A 24,854-nucleotide genomic window follows, 5' to 3' on the forward strand; every position below is an offset into this window, starting at 1 on the left:
CTCTAACCCTAGCAAGAAGGCAGGAATCATCTCCCTGTTTTCTCAGGCTTTAGAAGAAAGGCATTCCTCTCTTCATGACTCAATTTCCCTTTTCCCCAGCATGAAGGAAATTGCTGTCTTCTCTTCTTTCTCTGTTTCCAGGACTAAGGGAGGGGGTATCCCAGAAGTCTGTGTGGCAGGCCGGCCTGACAAGCCAGGCCCTGACACCCCCAGGTGGAGGAGAGAAGCAGCCAGAACACAGAAGGGGCACTGGTCCCAAAAAGCCATGCCCCTCCTCCCTGGGCCACCCAACCTCATTTATGTCCTTTTTCTCTGTGGTAGATGAAGAGAGTTCGAAGGAAGAAGGGGAGTTGAGGCAAGACCTCTCTCTGGCCTGTCAGGGTGTGCTGTGCTGTGTACGCTAAGGGAGGAGCAGCAGTTCTGTTGCTCCAGCCAGTGCTACCAGCCCAGCGAGGCCTGTGGTGGGATGGTGTAGAGGTGGGGTAGGATGGGGTGGAGGGGGGTGGGATGGGGTGGCGAGGGCAATGCCAGATCTCATGCCCTAAAGCCTTTTTGCTCTGACTTCCCTGTGGGCTCAGTATGTTCTGAGCAGAAAAGAAATAGCAACGATGAAAAAAAGCCGAGACTTTGCTTTGGAGCACAGAGGTACCAACAGCCGGAATTAGAAGCTGTCGCGTAGGGAGCTGAAGGCTGACAGGCGATGGAGCTGAGGCAGGCAGGGGGCAGGCAGGCACGCCACACTCCCCTCCCCTCCCACCTGCTGAGCCTCCCCCACTGCAGGCCCCAGGCTGGCAAAGGGCTTCCTCCCAGAGGCGGCTGGGGTCTGCAGTCTGTCACTCTGTCTGCAGCTGCCCCCCTCGCAGGCTCCCTTCTTTCTTCCTCAAGTGTCACCAGCCCCCTCATCCAGTCACGTTGCACCAGCTCAGCAGGGTTGGGCCTGGTGGCACGTGGCTGGGAGATCCAAAGAGCTGGGGGGAGGGGGGTGTAGGGGACGGGGTGAGTCAGCAGGGGACTCTGGCAGTGAGTCAGCAGTGGGACTGGGAAGGGGGTAGGGACCTTTCTCTTTGTGAAAAAGGTGAAACTGAGGCATGTCGCTGCTGGGGCATCTGGCCCCAGCCCCCTAGATCTGCAACAGGAGTGGAACTCAGGTGCCCTTCCCTGGCCCAGATCCCTGAGAGAGAGCATCAGTTCTTCCTCTGCACATCCCTGGGGGCCAGAGATTAATGCACCCCCAGGGTCCAAGGACTATGGCATGTTCCCAGGGGCACCCTGCCGTTTTTCCAGAGGACAGAAAGCAGGAAGGTGGATATTTGCCCCATCTTTCTGGGAAGCCCCCAGCCTCTCCAGGAAGTAGGACTGCATCCTCTCCCCCATTCCTGGGCATCTTAGCCCCAGGCTGGAGGCCTAGGGATGCTGCCCTGAAGTGACTAAGAGGCAGAGAGCAGGAAGTCTACTTCCAGTGAGCGGCCATTGACCAAAGCTGGGAACTGCCCAGTGCTGGCTCTGGCTAGGTCAGTGAGTTCCTTTAGGCCTGGATGCTCATCCCTGTGAAGTTCTACCCCTGGGTTGAGGAGGAGAGGGGGCAGCTGAGTGCTCAGCTGGAGGGCTGAAGATGGGACACTGGCCTGGGATGTAGATGTCCCAGGCTTAGCTGCCTCCAGCGTGTATGCAGGTTGAGCAATGACAGGCCTTACTTCTGTGAATGAGCAGGGCCCCAGCCTCATCGCGCCACGAGAGACTGCTAGCATCCCAGAGATCGGCCCCCAGAGGGATGGGGGGAGGGGGCTCCTGTTTATTTACCAAAGGCACAGGTGCTCATAGCTAATGGCATTTGCTATAATTCTCTAATAAGAAAACAACCTCTTCCCAGAATCTACACCACCCCCCCTTCCTTTCCCAAGCCAGGGCCTGTCTTCATGTGGGATTTGAGACTGTGTCCATAGGTGTTAGGCTTCCCCAGTGGCTCAGCAGTAAAGAATCTGCCTGCAATACAAGAGCCTCAGGAGCCGCAGAGACTCAGGTTCAATCCCTGGGTGTAGAAGATCCCCTGGAGAAGGGCATGGCAACTCACTCCAGTATTCTTGCGTGGAGAATCCCCATGAATCCCCACGGACAGAGGAGCCTGGCGAGCTACAGTCCATAGGGTCGCAAAGAGCCGGAGACAACTGAGCAACTTGGCAGATGCAAGCACAAAGCCTCCTACAGTACATGGTGGGGTCAACCCTAACTGCCACAGGCATATAAAAATCTGACCACTCTAAATCTGTCTCAAGGGGCCCAGTTGGCCTGAAATATTCTGATTCCCCAAGAGGGTGGGGGACACCTTTGCTCTTTTGCCCCAACCCTGAGGGCAGAGGCAAGGAGGCCACATTTGGATGGGGAGTGGAGCAGAAGGGTGATGTCATTTTCCAGTGGTTATGGCATCAGGGCTGGCAGAAGGGGAAGTGAATCCTCTTCAAACCCAGAGGCAGGGCTTTTCCACTGTGCTCTGGAAGGGACCTCGCGCCCAGTTCAACTCTTAAGGGCTTTTCCCCCAGCACACTTCAGTTGAGGGGCACTCTACTCTGCTGCCTGCCCCCCATTTCTCAGCCAGAGAACAGAGGCCAGGCTTAGGCAGAAAATCTTGGGACAGGGTTCTTTAGTAGGAGTTAGAGAAAAATAAATAAACTTCATACAGGTGCTGACCTTGTCAGACAGTCTGAGTCGGGGGCACATGCTGGGAAATGCCCCCAGGTCTCAGAAAAGGGGCGATCGGCCTTTGGGTGGGAGAGAGCACAAAAGACCGTCTTTCTCCCCTCTCCCCCAGCCGTCTCAGTGGCCTGAGGGTCATACAGCTGAGGCAACTTTTCCACATCAGCCTCCCATCCCCCACAGGCATGAGGCTGGAAAGGCATCTCAGTCTGGGATCCTGGGAGCAGCCATCCGTCCCCAAAGAACTGGAAGGAAGTGCCAGACTCTGTATCCGGGAACTGACAATGAGGTCAACTCAGGGCAAGCCGGAGATGGGGGCTAGGAGCCAGGCTGAGCCTCCCGCCTTAGGGCAGGAGCTTTTGGAGTTTGGCCCTGCTTGAACTGCAGGGGCAGGAGTGGAGGTTCCAGGTAGCCAGGTCTAACCCTCCAGGAGAGGAAACTGAGTCCAGAGTGGCTCACTAGGAAAGGCAAGAGTGGGGGGCCAGGACCCCATTTCCTGCCTCCCAGGTCATATTTTTTCCCTCCACAAATATGTGACACTTATTCAGAGAGGAGGGGAGGAGGAGCAGGATGTTAGCTTGGAGAGGGCCTCAAGGCCCCAGAGAGGCCCCACATGGTTCCAGCCTCCACCTTAGCCTACAGCTGAGGGAGGGGCTCCAGTGTCCGAGGGAGCTCCAGCTTCCTGCACCTCAGAACGCAAGGGGCCCTCTCCTCCAGGGGTTGGAGCCATGTCCCAGAAAAGAGTGGATGTCCTTGCAGGATGTCCCCATGGGATGGGGGTATCAGAGGTGGCTCTCCTGGGTCTCTGCCTGCTCTGTGAGTGTGTCCTGCTCACACAGCTCCCTGGAGACCACGCAGGGTCTCTCAGGCTTGTCCTCCTCCTCAGAGGGGAAGCAGGCCCGGAGGCAGGTCCTCACTGACTCCTTCACTTCCATCTCCAGGCCCTTCATCTTGGCCTCGTACTCTGCCATCGCCTCCTGCTGGAACTGTGGGGACAGTGAAGAGCACCCCCTGGCTCAGGATGGGCCACCTGCCCCCCTCTCCCTCCCCATGACAGTGAAACTGAACCAGAGATGCCTGGTTTGTTCAGACTGCCCAGGAGATCAGGGTGGGAAGTGGAGCCCATCAGGGGGTTTCTCAGAGGAGGGTCTGCCAACCAAGCGAAGAGATCTGCAGAGATGCCTCAGAGCACCTGACCCCCAGGAGAGGGGCCAGTCCCTCTCCTCCCACCTCCTGACTGGCAGCTCCCCCGAGCCCGGTCCCTTTACACCCTGGAGCCAGGCCAGCTCTGCTGTGGGCCTGGGTAGTGGTCCACGCCCCTCCACCCCCACCTGTTTTTCCATCTCCTGGATCTGTTCCAGGCAGGCTGCCTGCTTTTCCTCCAACTTCTCCTGGTGCCTCTCCAGGTTCTCCGTCATCTGGGCAGGAGTAAGTGGCAGATACAGACCCCTTTAGGCTGGTGTCCCAACCTCTGCACCAATACTAGAACCCCGGATGGCCAAGGGGCAGCCCCTCTCCCACTGCCTCCTGCCCCATCCCTAGCTGCCTGGGCCAACTGAGACAGTGCATCTCCTAAGGGCAGAGTAAAGGCCTGGGACCACCTCTTCCCTCAGAGAGAGAGTGTTTGGGAAGAACATAGCTCTCACACACCTGCTTGATCACCTGCACCACCTCCTGGATGTGGGAGTTGTTAATCTCTCTCTTCAACCTGTTGGGGTGATCAGAGTTTCAGGTGGGGTAAGAGGGCGCTGAGAAGAGCTGGGTGGGACAAAGTCTCCACAGGGTGTAGGCAAAATGAGAACTTCATTGTAGAATCATCTGTGGCTGGCACATCTATGTCTGGTCTGGGAACCAGCCAGAGGAATAAGCAGACGGACCCACGGAGGACCTGAGGAGCCTTTGGGAGCCCTGCGGGCCTTCTGAGGGAAGGGGCCTCCTCACTAAAATGCACTGTTCCTCAAGGCATGCATGGGCAAGTGTAGGTGGAAATCAGATGTCCCAAGGTTTCGCTTCCCTCTTGGCATGTTTAATTTTCCCTTAAATTCTCCTCTCTGCTCAAATAGTAGTGGCATCTGTGTTTTGCCTAAGGAGGACATTCTCTGATTCAGAGGTGACAGAAGTGGAATCACCTTTCAGGAACCAGCAGACTCTGGGAAGCAAGTCAGGATCCCCTTGTAGGGAGGCCCCTTCCCACTGGAGTGGTTCCTGCTCAGCACCAGGCCTGGAGTTAAGTCCTGTGCCTCCCCTCCAGGGCTCACCTCTCCTGAGCCATCTTGTCTGTGGTGACCTTCATCATGGCCTGGATCCGCTCCAGCCTCTTGGCCTCCAGCTTCTTCTTCATCTCTTTGGTGTCACTGCAGAAAAACAGGCATCAGGAAGACATTTCCTGCGGCCTGGGCCTTCCTGGGAGGTAAGAGTCAGGAGTAGAAGGGAGGCAGGCCTACATCTCCAAGGTCTCCTTGAGGGTCTTCCGTTCTGCAGCCTGTTTCTCCCTAGCCAGCTCCATCATCTTGGTCATTTGCTGAGGGAAAGGAAGAACCGGCTAAGCCAAGCAGATGAGAAGCCCTTCGATGTGCAATATGCGGAAGGTGTGGGGTCTGGCCGTGGCTTCCTCTCCTTCCCTTCCCCTCCCCTCCCCTGCCCTCCCCTCCTCTCCCCTCCCCGACTCTGGCACCTGGGCCGCGTGCTGCTCCTTGAGCTTCATGACACACTCGCATTGCTCCTCGCCCAGCTGCAGCAGCTCCAGCTCCAGCCTGTCCCTCAGCTCTCGCAGGCGCACGTCCTCGCCCTCGGGGCCTTCGGCCGACGCCGCCCCGGCGGTGTCCTCGCCCGGCAGGGTCCTGAGACGGCCACGTGGGAACAGGCCGCGAGTCCCAGGCCGCCCGCGCCGCCGAGGGCAGGATGCCGCCGCCGTCGCCACCGCCATCGCCCTTACCTCTTTTTTCGAGATCCCTTGCCCGGGCCGAGCTTGCGGCCCCGGCACCCGCCGCTGCCCCCGGCGCCTGGCGGCCCGAGCCCGGCCAGCTGCGCCGCGCCCCTCTGCAGCAGCTCCTCCCAGCGCCGCACGCCGCGCCGCCCCAGTTCCCGAAGCTCCTTCTCCTGGCGCCGCTGCAGCTTCACGACGCCCTTCAGCTCCCGCAGCTCCTCCAGGCTGGCGGTCTGCGGTTCTGTGGAGGCCAGGGTGAGGCGTGCGCCCCCTGGGAACCGCCCCCCGCCACAGAGTCCCCGACCCTCCCCAAACTCGACCCCAAAGTCTCCCTCGGACTCAGCAGACCTTACCCGCAGTTTCTTTCGTGGCCTCCTCCCTCTTGGCCCCGGCTGCTGCAAGAGCCAAAGACGAGGCTCTTGGGGTGTCCTGCGGGCCCCTGGGTTCGGCTGCTCCCCGCCCAGTCCCCTGACAGTGTGGGCCGCCTGCTGAGCACTGCCCAGCCCGAGGCTTCACACGCAGCTGTTCCCTTCCCAGGTGAAAGTCTTCGCTTTTTTATTTTTATTTTTTATGAAAAGCTGCCGCCAGGCTGGGATGTGCCTATGCGTGCAGGGGAGGGGTCAAGACCCTTCAGATGGGTGGGAGGACACCGAGCACCTACCTGCTGACCCGTTGCTTGTTGGAGCCGATGCCCCGTTGATCTGGCTGGCAGGGTGATTCCCAAGAGGGAAGGGACTCTGTAGGGAGAGCGGGTTGGGAAGGTGCCTCTCACCCTGAGCCCGAGAGTCGGCCCCCACCCTCATCATCCGGCAGATGGGGCAGGCCTGTGGGGGGCTCTGGCAGGAGACCTGGCAACACAGACCTCGGACTGGCCTCCCATGGCTTCCTTGAGCTTCACAGCCTTCTTATCATGGGCACTGAAGAACTTGATAGGATTGGCGAGGGCCACAGTGAGATCTGGGTGCACAGGGATATAGGGGGCCTGGTAAGATATGCCTCGGAGCCTCTCCCGTCCTTGCCTGCCCCAGGATACCCTGTTCTGCCTTCCACTGGAGGCTGGCTTGAGGAGAAAGGAGAGAGGATGGACAGCCTGGGGCTCCCGGCATTCCATGGGCCTCCTACCTGCCCAGGTGTCAGGCACATAGTCCTTCATCTCCAGGAAGACGAAGAGCGCAGGCATGGTGAGTGGCATGTTGCTCTCGTTGTGCAGACAGAGATGGTGGTATCCTGTGGGACATGACCAGGTGGCCAGTGAGCCAGAGCCCACTGCTTCCAGCGCTGCTCACCAGCAGCCCAATACTCAACACTCCTGCCTTTAGTCTGGTTCCTGGCTGTGTGATCTTGAGTAGATTACTTTAAATCTCTGAGACTTTCCCCATCTGTGAAATGGGGGTAACAGTGTCTACTTCATGTGGTTGTGTGCATGCTAGGTGGAGTCAGTCGTGTCTGACTTTGCAACCCTATGGACAGTAGTCCATCAGGCTCCTCTGTCCATGGGATACTCCCAGGCAAGACTACTGGAGTGGATTGGGATGCCCTCCAGCTCCTGCATTGCAAACAGATTCTTTACCACTGAGCCACTGGGGAAGCCCACTTCATGTAGTTGTTCTCAAAATAAAGTGTGAATGTGTTATAAGCCATTAAAGCATTTTAAGTGCCCAGTGAGTGTCAGCTGCTTGGGAAATTGCCCCAGTAATTCCGGAAAATTAGAGACATTCTGTTGGGTGGGCAGAGGCCTCAACCTCTGTCAGTTTCCTGGAGAGGTACTATTCCTGCCCCACTTTCTTGGGCTGATAACATGACAGGGCTACCTTTCTGAAGCTGCCCCATCCTGTGGACGGGTTCCTGATGCTGGTCTTGGTCTCAGACCCACTGGGAACAGCAAAGAAGTACCCCTGTCCTTACCAGAATTCAGGGCACTGATGGGAATGATGCGGTGTCCAAGAAACTTGTTGCCTTCCTCCATCACAGCGACTCTCAGGGAAGCCAGCTCAGGCATCAAGATCTGGGGAGAGTTCAGGACAGGACAGGCTGGAGTTGGGGGGGGTGGCCAGGCTTTCCCCTTCCTGGCTCCAGAAATCTAGGGTCAGTGTGAGAACATGTTACCAGGTTTGCTGAGAACAAAAGGCCCACTCGAAGCCACGTACATAGCCATCCTAGCAGCTCCTGTCATGGCTGGTCCACACAGGGCAGAGAGCTGGATATGTGGCCTGGGCTCCAGGGGCCTGCTGCAGACAGCCCTTGGCAGCTTTGTCAACAAGTATCCAGTGGGGGCAAAAGACCCCCATGATTCCTTGGGCCCCTGCACCCTGGTCTGGGAGTGCACATTTCTGCCTCTAATCCTAACATGAACAAGCATGTGCATACACACCTATACACACACACAAAACCTGCCCACCAAGTAAATTTCTGTAAAACTTGGTTTTTGAACTCTTAAAACTCAGGAGGGCACAGGTGAGGGGTGGGGAGAGGAGGAGGTTCAAAGAACTCCCTTTATGTATTTCCTCTTCTACAAGTAGAGACCGAAGAGGAGGGGCACGTCCCAGCCCCTGCCTACCCTGGGCCTCGCCCCCACCTTCTCAAAGACAAAGGGCTCCTCCTTCCAGACCGGATTGATGGAGTTGGTACTGGGTGATAGCTTGGTGCGATAGCGCCTCTTGGGATCTCCCGGAAGGCCAAACAGCTCCACTTCCACATAGGTGCGCACGCTGCGTTCTGACAGGAACTGCCCAGAAATCACCTGGAGGGGCAGGGAGTGGCTCGGGAGATCAGTATCAGTTTCCTACTCAGGCCATGCTCTAAGTCCTCCAGCGCCCTGGCTGAAACATCCATTCTTGGGTACTGGGAAGAGCCCCATTCAATTCTGGCCACAGAGTAGAGGCTATCTGGCTCAAAGGTTATAGCTAAGCTCTGGCATCCAGGGTGTTTCCAGCATTCAGGGAAGAGGTGTGGGCTTCCCCACCTCCTTCCCCAGTGAGGAAGGAACAGGTCCCTCCCCCAGGGCCTGGGGCTCCTGCTGCCCCACTCTGCCCACTCTTCTCCCCTCCCCCAACCCAGCCTCAGCCCTTCCCCTTGGTTTCCATGGGGACCAAGAGGCAGCCTCCAGTGCAGAGGAGGAGGCAGTTTCCAAGGCAACTTGCTACTGCACGAAACTGGCTGGGGCTGAAGTTTTCAGGATATCAGGGGAGGGGGTTGGGAACGGAGGGGTGGGGCTCCTCAAGACCCCAGCCCTCCCGGCTACTTGTCCACCTCAGGGCCTTGCCGTAATGGAAAGGGTGGTGGCTACCACCACGTCGATGCGGTCCACTGAGAAGGGATTGAACTGCTTGTCCGACCGACGCATGAACTCATGCTTGAGGAGGTAGCCACTCTGCCCGTTGAACTCGAAAAGCGCCATGTTCTGCTGCATGGGCAGGTCTGGGGGGACAGGGGCAGTCAGGCAGGGAGCCCCAGCTCTGAGTCTGCACACAGCCTCTCTTTCCACATTTCCCCGCCTTTCCTGTCTCGTGAGCAGGGAGGTTGGGAGGGCTGTGAGGATGAGGGTTTCTCATATCCCATATTGGTTCCTGAGGGTCTCATCTCTCAGGAAGGGCCCCCAACCCGAAGTCAGCAGGAGCAAAGCCACGACCGGACCTCACACTCAGAGTGGGAGCTGAGACCAGTGGAGCAGGGGTTCCCACAGCCCCACTCAGGCTGAGCAGCCAGAACGCCAGAACCCTTGCCAGCACTCTGGCATCACCACACACACACTCATGTACCTGCAGTCACACAGGTATGAGCTGAGGCACTAAATGCTCCTACACTCGCACGTGTACCCACCTAACTGAACATCAGCTCCCCCAAGTCTGTTTCAAAGACCTCCCCCTCCCCAGGGAAGGGGTAAAGGTGAGAGGGGCAGGGGAAGGTTCTTAAGGGCCTGATCATGCCCTTACCCATCGTCTGGAAGTTGAGGGCAACCATCTGACAACCAGCATTCCAGAACATCTGAGGCATGTAGTTGGAGGAGTCCATGCGGGTACCCTTGGGGTAGATGCGGCTCATCTGGCGCTTGTTGTAGCTGCCATGGAGTATAGGAACCGGGAGGACCACAGACCACAGAGCCTCGTCCCAGGCCCCCCGCCCCTCCACCCCACCAGGGACCCTGGCTACAGAGGTCTCAAGGATACTCCACAAACTGCACTGAGGACTTGGAGAGCAGGTCGTAAGCCTTGAGCTCCGTGAAGGAGGAGATAACATAACTTCGATTCTTTTCTGCATGGAGAATGACAGAGAGTCCACATCAGGCTGTCCCCTCCCACAGACCTGTCCTCCCCTTTGGTATGGCTTCCAGTGAGGCTTGAGGGTTGAGGGGCCAGCCCCGGGGTAGGAAATGTGCAGATCTCTGTGGGTAGCAGTGTGTCCTGGGATAAAGGGTATGTACAGTGGATACACACGGGGTGGACTGTGAGTGCCAGAGTCCTGGAGGCGGGGTGCATGCCCTGGGCATGCACAGGGGGTGTGGGGAACACACAGAGATGACCCCAGAGGTCAGGAACATGCCATGAAGTACAGGGCACAGAGGTTAAGGGCCCGCAGCAAGAGTGGTGCACAGGAAAGGGCACAGGCTGGGGGTTCAGGGATGAGAAGCATTGCAGAGTGGACACAGAAACAGGTGTTGGTGATGGGGACGTGCATAGAGGGTGAGAGGAACTCACTGTGAGCATGTCTGGAGAAGATAAAGGTAAACAGCACGGGTGCGCTCAGAAAGCGAAGGGGACAGGCTTCGCTTGTGTCTGGCTGGTGTCTTTGCCATCTACCCCCTCCCAGGAGTTCTCATGCCCCAGAGGCCACAGGAGCCCCTGGACGCCCAGCTGAGGTGGCCTGTTGTAAATGACCTGCCTGTCACCAACACATTCCAGAGCGTTCTGCTTGCTGCCAAGTTCCCAGTACAGGGACAGCATACTGGGAGCCACTGCCACTTAAACATGCCCTTTGCCTGGCTCCCCTGCCGGGTATTTATAGACAGGGCTCCCAGCCCAAGGGAAGGGAGGACCTGCCTGGCTCTCACCCCCACCCATCAGACTGCTCTGGTGTCAGGACACACTTCCAAAGGACCTTCTCCTGCACCGAATCTTGACTTCCAGCTTCCCACCACCCTGTGCTAACTCACGGGCAGAGAACTCGAAGGAGATGAACTTGGTGGGCTGGATGTAATTGACCAGGCTGGACATCTCCTTGTAGGCCGTCACCTCCAGGCCCGCTGTGCCCTAGGGAGGAGGGGGAGGATAGAGAAGAGGCCAGAACAGAGCTGGGCCCCACACCCGCCCCATCGGAGGACTCCCCACACACCTCATCTGACTGCATCTTCTTTATCTCTTCTTCATCCAGGTTTCCCGACTCCTCCTCTTCCTCTTCTACCTCCTCCTCCTCCAACTCAGCCCCTTCCTCACCAGCCCACACTGCCACATACAGCTCTGTCAGTACTGGGGGCACCGGGAGACCCCACACCAGGCTGGCTCTCCCCTTCAGGCCCAGCCCCTCTCTCCCATTCCAGATACTCCCCCATGCCCACGCCCACCCCAACTCCTCCCAGGCCAACTCACCTGTATCTTCACCCACAGGGGCATTGGGTGGGCTGCTACCCTCAGCCTCCCCATCCAGCTCCTTGCTGGGGGATGCAGAGCCAGAAAACTGGTTCTTCTTGTTCTTGATTAGGATCTTGCCTCGGAGATCCTCAGGGCTGGGCAGGGGGATGCCAGGTTTCAGCTGTGGGAGAAGAGAGAGGCCTCAGCCATCTCCTCACCTTCAGGGTATAGCCTAAACTCCTTCAGGCCAGGCTGCCCTTCATTTGCCCCCTCCCTACTTCTCCAGCCTCGTGTCTCCTTACTCCACATAGTGCACCAGCCCTCTGTCTGACCCAACTTATTCCAGCTCCTCAGTGATGTTTCCTCACCTTATTCAGTCTGCCTGGAACACCCTTGCCCACTGTCATCAAGGTAAATCCATTATCTCCCTTAGGTTACAGCTTAATAATCTCCTTCTCCAGGAAGCCTTCCCTAATCCCCAGGACCAGATCTGGAGCCCCAAGTACTCCTAAAGCAGCCACTGGTTGTAATGGCATGGTTACTTGTCTGCCTCCCAACTAGAGGGTAAGCAGTCTGAGCGCTGAGACTGGCCCCTTTGCCACTGACATGTCCCTCAAGCCCAGAATGGTGTCTGACATGTGGTAGACAATAGGGCCCAACAATCCTTGAGGTGAGCCCCAGCATCCTGGCACCCTGCCCAGGGTCCCCAGCCCTCAGCCCCAGATGCCCCACAGTGAAGTCTTCTCACCGGGAACTTCTCCAGGGGTTCTGTGAGCAGCATATCCCCAAACATCGTCCGGCAGTACTCGGCCATCTTAGCCTGTTGGCGGGGTCTGCAGGGAGCAGACGTGGGTGGTGTTCAGCTGCTCCTCTCTACCCTCTTATCCATCTTTTTGTGCCCCCTGATGACCCAGATCAGAGGCTTAGGAATTTGGGGAGGCAGGGACACAGGCAGAAGAGCCCACAGTCCCAAGGAGATTGTGAGGAGACCTGGGAGGGAGCTTGAAGGCATGGCTAAGAGGCTGGGAATGACTGTGGGGAGGGTAGCAGCAGGTGGGAGACGGGGCCAGGGTAGAGAACAAGGCTGGGTGGCCTGGATACACACGAGTCCACGTGGTTTTCAAATGACAGGATGACCGGATAAGGGGAGGTCTTAAAGGCACTTTCTGCAATGGCTTCGATTGCTTCCTGGAGGAGAAGGGGACCCCAGGAGGAAGAAGGAGATCAGTGCTATGCTACAGGCTTCCACTCCCCCAAAGGCACCATTGTCCACTCTCCAGTTTCAACACATACATAGAACTGGAGGGCAACTCTTGGCCCCTGCCCCTTCTGGTCCCCTCTAGTCCCCACACTGGTCCAAGGCCTCCCAGCCATCCCTCCTCTCCTGCTTCACCACCCCCAACCCCCAAAGGCTCTTGGCCCAGGGCCCTTCAATAGTGCCAGTGTCACCAGCCTCTGCATACCGAGTCTCACCTTGAAATAGATGTCTGTGGTCATGGTGAAACCGTGGGTGATGATGGGCTCTTCGTCGGGGGGCTTCCCCTTCCAGCAGTCCAGCTCCACGCAGCGGCAGCCTGCCAGCAGCACTTGGCGGTACATCTCAGCAGAGGAGAGGCCTGAGAACTGGCCGGCTGAGCCGGAGGAGGGGCGAGGGGCAGGGGCTTCACTCAAGGGCAGTCCTGCTCTGCCCCGCCCCTCTCCATCGTGGGACTGTCCTGTGAGCAACCCCTGCAGGGGATTCAGGGGACAGGAACAGGGCCCAGAAGAAGAGAGGTTGGCTGTGAGGTCACCAAGGCCCACCTGTCAGGTAGGTGTTGTGGGAGGAGTTGATGAAGTAATGGTTGAGCGGCTGGGTCATGTCGTGGTGCAGCAGCAGCTTGTCCTGGGCCAGCACACTGTTCTCCGGCCCGCAGAGAAACCACACCATGCCCTCGGGGGACAGCTGGCCTGGGGGACGGGGTGGTTGTCAGGGTTGCAGCCTAGCTGTGGGGCCGGGAAAGGTCCACGGAGGGCCCAAGTTTCCCTCAGTCCTCACCCCGCTGCACATTGATGCCGCTGGGCTCGTACTTGTCGATGAGGCCCTGCACCTGGTCAGGACGCGCTGGCGGGAACAGCAGGGAATTGAGCCTGGAGTCGCGCTGTTTCTGGTTGATGAATTTGGCCAGGTGCTCCTTAGTCATATAGGGTTTGGCCTTGGAGTGGCTGCAGGCCAGAGAGAAGATCTAGGTCCCCCTCTAGATCCCCTGGGCTAGGGTGAGAGGGGCCTCAGACAACCCCCTTCTCCAGCAACATCACCTAATTATCAGCATGGCAGGTGGGAATTTCAGCCACCACCCCTTCCCCAAGCCCAGCCAAGCCCAAGAAGCTCACTAGGAAGTGAAGATCTCATCTATTTCTGGCCGAGGACAGAGGCTCATGAGGAAGCTCTTGTACACGGACTCTGGGAAGTCCTCAGGATTGATGGCATCGTTCTGGGAGATAGAGAGTCACTGATGACTCCTGGGTCCACGGACCTCAGACTAGGCCCAGCCCTGTGCAAGGGGACCTGGGGAGAGGGACAGCTCAGGGCAGACAGAAGAGCATCAAGGGCACCTTGAGCCCCTACTTTTCAAGGCCCTTGTTGCTGAGCAGAGAGCATCTTAGCTGGTTTGCTTTGCCCCTGAATTGACCTCAGCTAGTCACCAATAAGCATATGAAGAGATGCCCAACATCATTAGCCTTGTGTGCTGTGCTTAGTTGCTCAGTCGTGTCCAACTCTTTGCGACCCCATGGACTGCAGCCCTGCAGGCTCCTCTGTCCATGGGATTCTCCAGGCAAGAACACTGGAGTGGGTTGCTGGTTTCCTCCTCCAGGGGATCTTCCCCACCCAGGGATCAAACTCAGGTCTCCTGCATTTGCCATCTGAGCCACCAGGGAAGGGGATTCTGCTGGGCCAAATTCTGAAACTCATCAGGACAAGGAACTCCTTTCTATGTCTGTTCCATTTTCTTCCTTCTGGAAATGCCTATAACAATTATCATACGCCTATCACACCACTGCATTTTGGAAGCAGGAGCCCTGTTGTCTTTTTCACTGATTCACAGATGTAATAGGGCTTCCCTGGTGGCTCAGAGGTTAAAGCATCTGCCTTTAATGCGGGAGACCTGGGTTCGATCCCTGGGTCAGGAAGATCCCCTGGAGAAGGAAATGGCAACCCAGTATTCTTGCCTGGAGAATCCCAGGGACGGAGGAGCCTGGTGGGCTACAGTCCACGGGGTCGCAGAGAGTCAGACATGCCTGAGCGATGTAACTTTCACAGATGTAATGGAATTTTGCCCCAGGATTTTGACCTGTTGCTGATTTAGATGATCTAGATGAGATTTGCCTGGAAAATCCCATGGACGGAGGAGCCTCATAGGCTCCAGTCCATGGGTTCAGAAAGAGTCAGACAGGACTGAGCAACGACACACACAGATGAGATTTAGGACTTTCGAACTGATGATGTTTGGACGAGAGTTTAAACTTTAGGTTTGAGACTTTGGGGAATACTAGGGTAGGGTGAATATATTTTGTACAGGGGACAGACATAAATTTGGGGATCCAGAAGGCAGACTGTAGGGGGCTAAAGGTCACCTCCAAAATAGATATGTCCATATCTTAATCCCCAGAACCTTTGAATGTCTCCTTATTTGGAAAAAGGGTCTTACAGATGTAATTAAGTTTTGGCTTTTCATATGAAATTATCCTGGATTATCTCAGTGGACGTGAAATTACAACAAAAGTGTCCTTATAAGAGAGAGGCATAGGGAGATTAAGTACACAGAGCAGAAGGTAATGTGAAGACAGAGCAGACAGAGAGATGTGGCCATAATCCAAAGAATGCCAATAGCCAGCCAAAGCTGGAAGAGGCAAGGGAATATTTTCCTCTAGAGCCTCTGGAGGGAGCATGGCCCTTGATTTTGGACATCTGGCCACAACAACCATGAGAGAATAAATTTCTGATATGTCAGGTGACCTAGTTTGTGGTAATTTATTACAGCACCCAGGGAAACCAATACAACTAGTAAACATTTTAAAGGGTTTTGCACTTTTAAAAAACATTCTGAAGAAAATCTGGATAAACTTAGTTATTCAGTCGTGCCTGACTCTCTGCGACCGCCATGGACTGGAGCCCACCAGGCTCCTCTGTCCATGGGATTTTCCAGGTAAGAATACTGGAGTGGGTAGCCATTGCCTTCTCCAAGCTAATGCCTTCTCATTAGCCTTAGGTAATTGCAAATCAAAACCACAGTGAGGGGAATTCCCTGGAAGTCCAGTGGTTGAGACTCCACCCTTCCACTGCAGGGAGCACAGGTTCTATCCCTGGTCAGGGAACTAAGATCCCACAAGCCAGGGGGTGTAGCCAAATGGAAAAAGAGCATAAAACCACAATGAGATACTATATACACAGAATGACTAAAGTAAAAAATAAAAAAAGAGAGTAACAAGTGTTGGTGAAGACGTGGAGAAATTGGGACACTTGTACAATGCAAGTGGGATTGTAAAATGGTATGGTCATTTTGGAAAACAGTCTGGCATTTCCTCAAAATATTAAGTATAGAGTTACTATATGACCCCAAAATTCCACCCCTAGGTATGTACCCAAGTGACTTGAAAACATATGTCCAAACAAAATCGTTCATAGAAGCATTATTCAGAATTGCCAAAAAAGTGGAAATGACCCAAATGTCCATCAACTGTTGAACAGATGGGTAAAATGTGGTATATCTACACCATGGAATATTATTCCACAGTAAAAAGGAATGAAGTACTGATAGATATTACAACATGGATGAAGCTTGAAAACATTGTGCTAAATGAATGAAGCTTGATATCAAAAATCACATATTGTATGATTCCATTTACATGAATTGTCCAGAAGAGACAAATCTACAGAAACAGAAATGGAAAGTAGCTTTGGTGGCATTCAAGAATTCTGTGCCTTTGCATTTCACTCCAGAAAAACCCATCAATTTTTTTCTAGGTTCACTCTGAAAAGCCAATATCGGTCTCAGTTTGGAGCAGAGGCTCCGAGCAGACGAGCTAGACTAAATCTTGGACCCATCAATTACAAGCACAGATGGCTCAGGGGCTCCTACTGCGGTGCTGGAGAACTGATCGATAAGGAGGACATGGCCGAGGTGGGAGCTCGGGAGGTAGGAGCACAGAAGCGTGGATGTTACTGACAGCAGCCATGGTGCCCTGGCAGGAGCCCACTCGCACCTTCTCCCCAACCCCCAGCTTGCATCCTCTGCGACTCATGGCACCAAGGGGTCCCCAGCTCTGTAGAGCTGACCACAGGGAAGGATTCCTCCCGGGATTCATGCAGACAGGTGATCAATGAGGCTTCAGTTTTATTTATTTATAACATTCCAAATTCTTATCAGGAGAAAAGACTCCATGGATTCTGGGTGGTACTCTATATTGAGGCACTGGTCAAGGGAGGATGGGGGCCTGAGATCCACCCCCGCCAGGCAGGAACCCTGGCTCAGGGCTGTGTCTGCCCAGACAGCTCCTTTCTATAAGTCACGTAAGGTACCTCATGGGTCACCCCACATACGACTTGTAATTCAAAATTAATTACTTAAGTAAAAAGAAGGGGTTTCCCCGATGGCTCAAGTGGTAAAGCATCTGCCTGCAATGCAGGAGACACAGAGACCTGGGTTCAATCACTGGGTTGGAAAGATCCCCTGGAGAAGGAAATGGCAACTCACTCTAGTATTCTTGCCTGGAAAATCCCATGGACAGAGGAACGTGATAGGCTATAGTCCATGGGGTCGCAAAGAGTCAGACATGACTGAGCATGCAAGCACGCCAGTAGAAAGAAAGATGTTTTCATGTGTTGAGCTGAGGGAAACCTACTCTAAACTCAGGCATCTCAGCCCCCTGCCCTGGTTCTGTCACTGCTCCTGATGTCAGGAATCGGTGGCTCTGGAGTTACCTGGCTTTTCAGGCTGTTGGCCAGGATTGTACCATCATTTCTGCTCTCCCCACTCCCATGAGGCCTGCCTAAGTTGCCCTCCAGCCAGAGGCAACTCAGGTGAGAAGGAGAATGCTGGGAGTGGGCTGGGGAAGGAGAACCACTCACCTTGCCTTTGGGGAGGTGGCAGGCACTGAGGGCAGCTTCTACCCGCTTGCGGTCAGCAGGGAACATCTGGAAAAAACTGAGAGCAGAGAAAGTGAAAGTTGCTCAGTTGTATCCGACTCTTTGCGACCCCATGGACTGTATAGTCCATGGAATTCTCCAGGCCAGAATACTGGAGTAGGTAGCCTTTCCCTTCTCCAGGGGATCTTCCCAACCCAGGGATCGAACCCAGGTCTCCTGCATTGCAGGCGGATTCTTTACCAGCTGAGAAAGGCATCAGGCAAAGAAGGGGTGTAGGGCCTGGAGAGGGAAGGCCTTGAAGAGCTTGGGGGAGGGGAGGGGAGGACACGTGGGGAGGGAATAGGGGAGACTCACTTCTTCACGGGAATCTTCCCCTCAGGGTTAAGCTGCATCTTGAGCTTCACAAGGCTGGTGGGCAGAAAGCAGCCTGTCAAGGCTCAGTCCCGCACACTTAACCCTGCGTGCACTAAGGCCAGGCACGTGGGCACTTACATCTTGTCCAGGAAGGTGCTGCGGGAGGCGTTGGCCGTCAGCGGGTGCTTGGCCAGAGCCAGTACGTCTTCAGCCCAGTCCTGCAGGACCCCAGAGCACAGCGGTCAGGTCCCTCACCCCAGAGGTGCCACCACACCCCACAGCCCAGGCCTGTCCCTCAGGATTTCTGGGCAGTCCCCAGGGCCCAGACCTGTGCCCCCCACACACCTTGCCCACGTTGTCCTTATAGGAGACGAAGTTATGGAAGGTGAGGTCCACCATGTCAGGGCCGGATACCACTGTGAGCGTCTTCAGCAGGAAGTTGTCGCGGATGTTCATGTTGAAGACTTCCCGGAGCTTCTGGCTCTGCAGCAGGTGGTGACGTGCTGGGGATCAGCAGTGCGCCCCTGGCCCTCTGCACCATGGCTCCCCTGTCTCTCCTTCTCAGCCACATGAAGTCTAGCCCACTGGAGGGCATCTCATCTGTGCCCATCGTGGGAGCCACGGAAGGAGAGGCCCACAGGAAGAGACAAACCAAGGCTGTGGGGCTTGCAAGTTCTGTGTATTTTGTTTGCCATTTCTCATTTGAAGACAGATTCTTAGTCCCCAGTTTCAGGGAATCTTGCTTCCCACCAATCCCTTCCTCCAACTTCCTTACCAGCATTAGGCAAAAACAGGCAAAGTGTTTGGAGACGAGGGGAGAGGGGGCTAGCCATACCTCCCAGCCTGGCATGCTCTAGGAGCAAGAGCTGACCATGCAACGTGTCCATTCACTGTGTCCTGATACCAAAGCCCCGGCAAGCCAGGGGGCAGCCACACCCCATCATGGCTTAGGGAGAGACCCTCGGCTCGCTCCAGATATCAGGCTCCCCGCCCCCACAGGGACCCCTACCCCATGGAGCTGGTGTCTGTGCTGAGCCTGGTCTCCTCTGGGCCCACTTACCTTGGGCATCTTGGCAAACTTCCCAAAGCGGGTGTCCCGGATGCTGGTGATATCCAGGAGCTCCATCTCCTGGTAGCAGCAAAGACGGGATGTGGACCAAGACATCAGATCGAGGATGAAGGGCAGGAAGCTTTACACCCCTTCACATCTTGGCCAACTACCTTTTCTAGATGCCAAGACTGTGGGGTCTCCCAGATTGCAAACTTCCCTTCTCAGCAAGTGGCTCGCCTTCCTCATGCGACCCTCCTCCCTTCCTCTGTAGCCACGCCTCTCCTGGCCACTCAAATTACTGGGGAGCTGTGACCTCATCTCCCCACCTCCATCCCAGATGTACTCTCTGCATACTCCTCCACCCTTCTTTCTGCCCAGGTGCTGAGACTTCTCTGATCTCTCTGGACCCTCAAGGTTACCCAGAACCATAGACAGGGAATCTGCCTTTGGCAGCAATTCTAATTCCATTCTCTCTCTCCAAGGGATGCTAAGGGTGGAGCATTGGGGCCCAAGGCAGTCATGGTCCTCACTGGGGTCCTCCCTCCCAAAGCAGCCAGACCCTGCCAACAGGAGGTCCCGTGGAGCTACCCTTTCAGGTCACTCTACACTGCTGGCATCCACACCTTCACCCCTGTGTCATCAAGAGGCTGCTTGCATTCGATGGATCGGCAGGAGTTCGGGGCCGTGGTAGACAGAGGCTGCCTCACCTTACTCTGATATGTCCAGTACAAGTAGTAGCCCTTGGGATCCACACGGAGGATAACCGGAGAGGCTATCGTCGTTTCCTGCAGAGAGAAGGAGTCAGCCCCCTGCTCTGAAACTTCAGGCTGAGCACTCCTGGCCCCAGCCAGGGCTTTCAGAGCTCACCGTCTGCCTAGGAGGTGACTGTCCCAGGGGTTTGTGGGTATTTCTCTTTGTTCTCCAGAGCTAAGGGCAGGGTATAAGCCTTAAAAGCTCTGAACCAGGGGTGGGAAGGGGTAGAGGGTTGAAAATGACATTTCTGGAAGAGAAGAGGGTTTCCCCTCTAAATCCCAAATAGAAGTTCTCCCTCTAGACCCCAAGCAAGGGTCTTGGCCCCCACCTTACCCTGTTTTCAAGGCCCACAACTCAACCAAGGGGGTAGAATGTTCCTCACCAAGACTCCATGCTACCTCCAGGAGAACTAAACACAGTGAGAGCCGAGAACCCAATCCCTGCAAAGCAGCCTAGCTTCCTGCCTGCCCAGTCCTCCTATCCGTGGATCCCAACCACTTAACTGTCCCACAGGCCTTCCCACCTCCCAGCATAAGCACCCAAACTTTCTTGCCTAAAATATCACCAAAGACTAGCTTCTAGAAAGCATTTCCTGAGACACGCTGCAACAACAGGGTAAGAGCCGGTTCTCAGACCTAGAAGCCTATCTAAGACATCCCCAGGGGCTCACAGACTCCCAGGAAACAAGCCTCTACTAGACCGTGAGCTCTGTGCACCATGTTTGCTGAAGGAGCGAGTGAATGAAGAATGAACTCACTTCTGAACTCCTGTTCCACTCACAGAGCACACAGGCTACCTTTTATCTTAACGGTCTTTGTATGCACAAATAACAAGATACTAAAGTTGAAGTTTCCAACAAGGCATGGTGGTTGCTACACACCAAACCAGAACCAATGCAAAACTTACAAAGGAAATGGTCCAGAAAAATGTTCTCAAATCCGGGGTGGTTAGGATATGAGAGGGAAAAGAACACTGCTAATTCTGAAAAAAGCTGTGTTGTGAACTCCGTTCCCTTGCCTCCCCAAGGGAGGGTTGGGGTGCCTGACCCCTCACCTTAAACCTCCTGCACTTGGAAAGCTTTTGTCACCCCTGAGGTTGTGGGGTCTGACACCTGCCTGGGAAAACGAATGGGTGACAGATGGGCTGATTATTGGAGAGAGAGAGTCATAGTGGTGTGACAGTGAGCCCAAACCCCCAGAGTCTGTAGGGCAATGAATCCGTGAGTATTTTCTGGGTCCAAAATGGGCCTGTGGGAGAGAGGGCAAAGCCAGAGTTGCAAGAAACCGAAAGTGGTAACTGGATTCTGAGGGGCTGAAGAAGTAATTTCAAGTGACCTCCTGAAATAGAAATGATAGGAGGACCCTGGGCTTCCCTGGTGGCTCAAGGGTAAAGAATCCATCTGCAATGCAGGAGCTGCAGGAGACATGGGTTCAATTCCTGGGTAGGGAAGATCCCCTACAGGAGGGTATGGTAACCCATTTCAGTATTCTTGCCTGGAGAATCCCATGGACAAAGAAGCCTGGTAGGCTACAGTCCGTGGGGTCACAAAGAGTCATTCATGACTGAAGTACTTAGCATAAACCCAGGAGGACCCTAAGTAAGAGATCCCCAGGGGCTTCCCTGGAAGGTCTGGTGATTAATATTCTGCACTTTCATTGCAAGGTCGGGGTGCAGAGGTTCCATCCTTGCTCAAGGAATTAAGACCCCCACATGCTGTATGGTGTGGGCCAAAAAAAATTTTTTTAATTAAGGAAAAAAAGAGATTTCCCAGTTCAGAGAAGGTGGTTGGTGGGTCTCCTAAGAATCCTCAAAAATATGCATGAGAAAAGAAAGAAGTGTTACCCTTTTGCCAGGCCCAGTCCATGATAGCAGCTGCTCAGTTAAGAGCATCAGTACCTCTTTGACCAATCCCTCCGTGCACCCCACTCCTAGTAGGCAGAGAGGAGGAGCAGGGGATCCCCCAACAGGCCTTCGCAGAGCGTCTGTAGCTCACCTGAAATTATTCTTGGAGGTGAGGTAGAAGATGTCATTCTAAGTCAGGTTGGAGTTTTGAGATAACTAGTCTCTGAAGTTAATATGCTGTCTAGGTTGGTCATAGGGAGAAGGCAGTGGCACCCCACTCCAGTACTCTTGCCTGGAAAATTCCATGAACGGAGGAGCCTGGTAGGCTGCAGTCCATGGGGTCGCTAAGAGTCGGACACAACTGAGCGACTTCACTTTCACTTTTTACTTTCATACATTGGAGAAGGAAATGGCAACCCACTCCATTGTTCTTTCCTGGAGAATCCCAGGGACGGGGAAGCCTGGTGGGCTGCCATCTATGGGGTCCCACAGAGTCGGATATGACTGAAGCGACTTAGCAGCAGCAGCAGCAGCAGCAGTCTCTGAAGTTAGACTGGGCTTTGTGAGGAAAAGAGTCCATAGGCTTGTATGGACTCTATTCCCCAAGAGCAAATGGAATGTCTCATGACTGGCTGAGTGTCCTTCCGGGAGTTATAGGGGAGCTTCTCCCACAGAATACATTGTAAAGGAGCTCTGGGACACAAAATTAAGTTGGGAGCTCATGACATCCCATGCACGGTGCTTATCCAGTACCCAGGTCATCTGCCAACTGGACCAAAGGCAGTCTGCGAGCAGAGCCTCATCTGGCAGGTGCATGTGCCCTGAGACCCGGTGCTTCCTGCTCGTGGGAGGCAAGCTCCAGGACCTGCAGTGCCCTGCCTCAGGGCGGGCAGCGGGCCCGCTGGGTACCCGGAGGCTGGCTTGCAGAGCAGGGCACCTGGCACATCCCCATCCATAATGATGCTAAGGTTACACACATTTCCCAGAGGAACTGAGAGAGGCCACTTCACTTTTCATTCTGAGCCACTTCCCTCATCCTGCAGACTCTGGGACATACCTCCACCATGCCGTGGTGGCCATACAACTCCTGTCAAAGCAGAAGGCCCCTTTCCACAGGCCACTCCCCACAGTCATGGCAACCAGATTACTCAGCCGAGCCCAGTCCCAAAGTTCTGAGAGCCGTAACTCGTGGCCCCTGAGCCCCCTCATCCCGCCTGTGAGGAGGAGGAACCAGCCCTAAGGGCCCACCCCTCCTGCCCCACCACCCAGCCTTCAGGTTCCCTCCCTGGGAGCAGCCAGCTCTGACTCTCACACCAGGCCAGCCCAGAAGCCTCCCCTCCCTGAGGAGGACCCCAAATCCTTCCCCTTCCCCACCCCCCAGAGAACCCCTGGCCTGTGGCAACACACACATTTTCAGGGTCCAGGAGAACCAGAAGCTAGGAAGCAGGCCCAGTTTGAGAAGGAGCAGACACACTGGAGACAGAGGTGCAGGACAAAGCGTGGTTTCCCCATTCCCTGCAGACAGGCAGGCGTCAGGGAGCCAGGCAGAGAGCAGCCGGCAAAAGCAGAAGTCTATAAGTTCCCTCCCAGGCCCCGGGGAACAGAGCCTCCAGGTCTCACTCGCTCAGGCTCAGGGTCATCCCATAGCCGCTGGCAGGGAGCGGGACATCCCTGGGACAGGCCTGGGTGGGTGCGGAGGAGCAGGTGCTTATGCTGGGAGCAGAGGCCTGGCTCACCTCTGCTTCTGCTCCAGCCTTGGCTCTGGGGCACCTTTCTTCTCTCCCTCAGGAGAAACCAGGAGAAACACACCCTGCTCTTCTTGCGAGTTAAGGGGAAAGGAAGACCCAGACCCAAAGAGGCTTCCTCCTGCGACCACCTGAGCAGCCATCCTCCTCTCACATCTACACACAGAACCTTAGCCCCTGGCTGCCAAGGGACACAGGCTTGGGCACACACCCTCACCCCCAGGTTTGTTTATCTGGGCAGCTGTATCAGCCGCCTGGCCAAGCCACACGGGCGCCTGAATCCTGGCAGACATAAACCAACCCAGTCCCCCTGGCAAAGCCCACAGCAGCCCATCCGCCACCCCATCACCGCATCAGCCCTCTCCAGCCCCACTCACATCATCCCATTTGATGAAGCGCTCCCCTTGGCTCAGATAGGCCTTCACCGTGGGGGGCAGCAGGACAGGGTTGAGAAGAGACATGGTGCCAAGCGTCCCTCTTTGGAGAGGCTGGGCAGGCAGAGCGCATGGGAGGAGGGGAGGAAAGAGGGCGGGCAGGAGGAGAGCCTAGCGGGGCTCACATGGCACCCGCCCCAGCTAGTCCGGAAGTCTGGGTGCTCTTACAGCCCACAGGGTGCAGGACGGAGTGCTTCGGCCAGAGGCCCATCTGCCTTTTAAATCAGCCTCCTCCCGCCAGCCTGCAGTGGGGGGCTGTGGTCACTGCTCCTGCCCATGGAGGCCGGGCTCCCTCCCCAAAGCCCCCGCCCTCACCCAGTGCCTCAGCACTTCCTGCTCAGGGCTTCCTTCTCTGTGCTGCTCGGCACTGAGAGGCAGGTCATGAGGTCTGGTAGCCTCAGAGCAGGGGCCTCTCAGTCCCAGGTCAGATGCGGCAGGGGCATGAGCTAGGGGTACTGTTCCCCTGGTGGACACTGAGGGGGAAAGGGCCCCCACAGACGTGGGGTCCTGAGCACCAGAGTCTGTCTCTCTCAGAGGCTGAGGGGGAGGCTGGGACCACCCTGAAGATGGGAGTTGAGGGTGGGACAGGGTCCAGCTGGGATTGAGTGCTTTGAATAAGCAAAGTTTGCTGAACACCCAGCTCCTCTTTCTCAACCCTTCCTCCCCATGAAAATGAGATGCAAGGGAGGCAACTGCACCCCTCATCTGTCACATGACTCCCTCCTCTCAGCCCTCCAGAGTGGCCGAGGCCTGGACCCTCACTGACCAGCCGCCACTTGGCACACAACTGCCCTGAGCTCAGCCATCACCCTCCACTGTGATCTCCTGCAGGCTCCCTCCTCTGCCCTGCGCTGGGGCCTGTCGGGGAGAACGCTTAGGGCAGGGGGGCTGTTCAGAGAGAGGCCTCTGCTCGGTCAGCTCAGGGCACATGACCCTAACTCTGCTCCAGCCCAGGGCCCAGGCCCCTCGAGCTCAGTCATAGCCCAGGGCAGTCCAGCCCACTTCCTCTTGCCCAACCTGCTCTTATCACCCTTCTTAACCCAGCTGGGGGAGCCAGAGCTCTGACCAGGACTTCCTTCCCCTCTCAGGGCCCCACTTTCTGCCCCAGGTCCCATCATAGACCCTGGTGCCACCCCCTGGCCACCACAGGACCCTTGCCCAGGCCCTAAAACTGCCTCCGATGGCCAGTCTGGCCCAGGGCAGGAGGAGAGGGGCCCTTTGCGGGCTGGAGCTGAGGGGATTCCTAGCACAAAAATAACTCCCAGAAGAACAATTCTAAGACCACTGGGGTGGAGTAAGGCCTGACAGCCTATGGAATCGGCTTGGGAATCCTCCATGCTGACCTGCCCTCTGCCGAAGCACTCAGTCAG

At 55.8% G+C, this 24,854-nt stretch overlaps 1 protein-coding gene across 7 annotated transcripts; it reads right to left on the reverse strand.

Moving 5' to 3' along the window:
* Positions 1–2,620: 2,620 nt before the first annotated feature.
* PLCB2 (phospholipase C beta 2) lies at positions 2,621–23,679 on the reverse strand. 7 transcript variants are annotated; one of them, NM_001191401.1, is given in 32 exon segments: positions 2,621–3,677; positions 4,023–4,109; positions 4,342–4,399; positions 4,950–5,045; positions 5,136–5,212; positions 5,366–5,531; positions 5,627–5,858; positions 5,971–6,012; positions 6,279–6,354; positions 6,480–6,574; positions 6,740–6,844; positions 7,523–7,622; positions 8,193–8,357; positions 8,880–9,034; positions 9,550–9,674; positions 9,784–9,868; positions 10,767–10,863; positions 10,946–11,055; positions 11,200–11,362; positions 11,930–12,014; positions 12,287–12,369; positions 12,655–12,812; positions 12,982–13,128; positions 13,217–13,383; positions 13,552–13,652; positions 17,288–17,363; positions 17,660–17,713; positions 17,798–17,877; positions 18,005–18,142; positions 18,720–18,788; positions 19,418–19,495; positions 23,428–23,511. In NM_001191401.1, coding segments are annotated over 32 exon segments (3,558 nt in total). In that variant the 3' UTR covers positions 2,621–3,473.
* Between the last annotated feature and the right edge of the window lie 1,175 nt (positions 23,680–24,854).

This window comes from Bos taurus, chromosome 10 (assembly GCF_002263795.3).
Source record: "Bos taurus isolate L1 Dominette 01449 registration number 42190680 breed Hereford chromosome 10, ARS-UCD2.0, whole genome shotgun sequence".
Lineage (NCBI taxonomy): Eukaryota > Metazoa > Chordata > Mammalia > Artiodactyla > Bovidae > Bos > Bos taurus.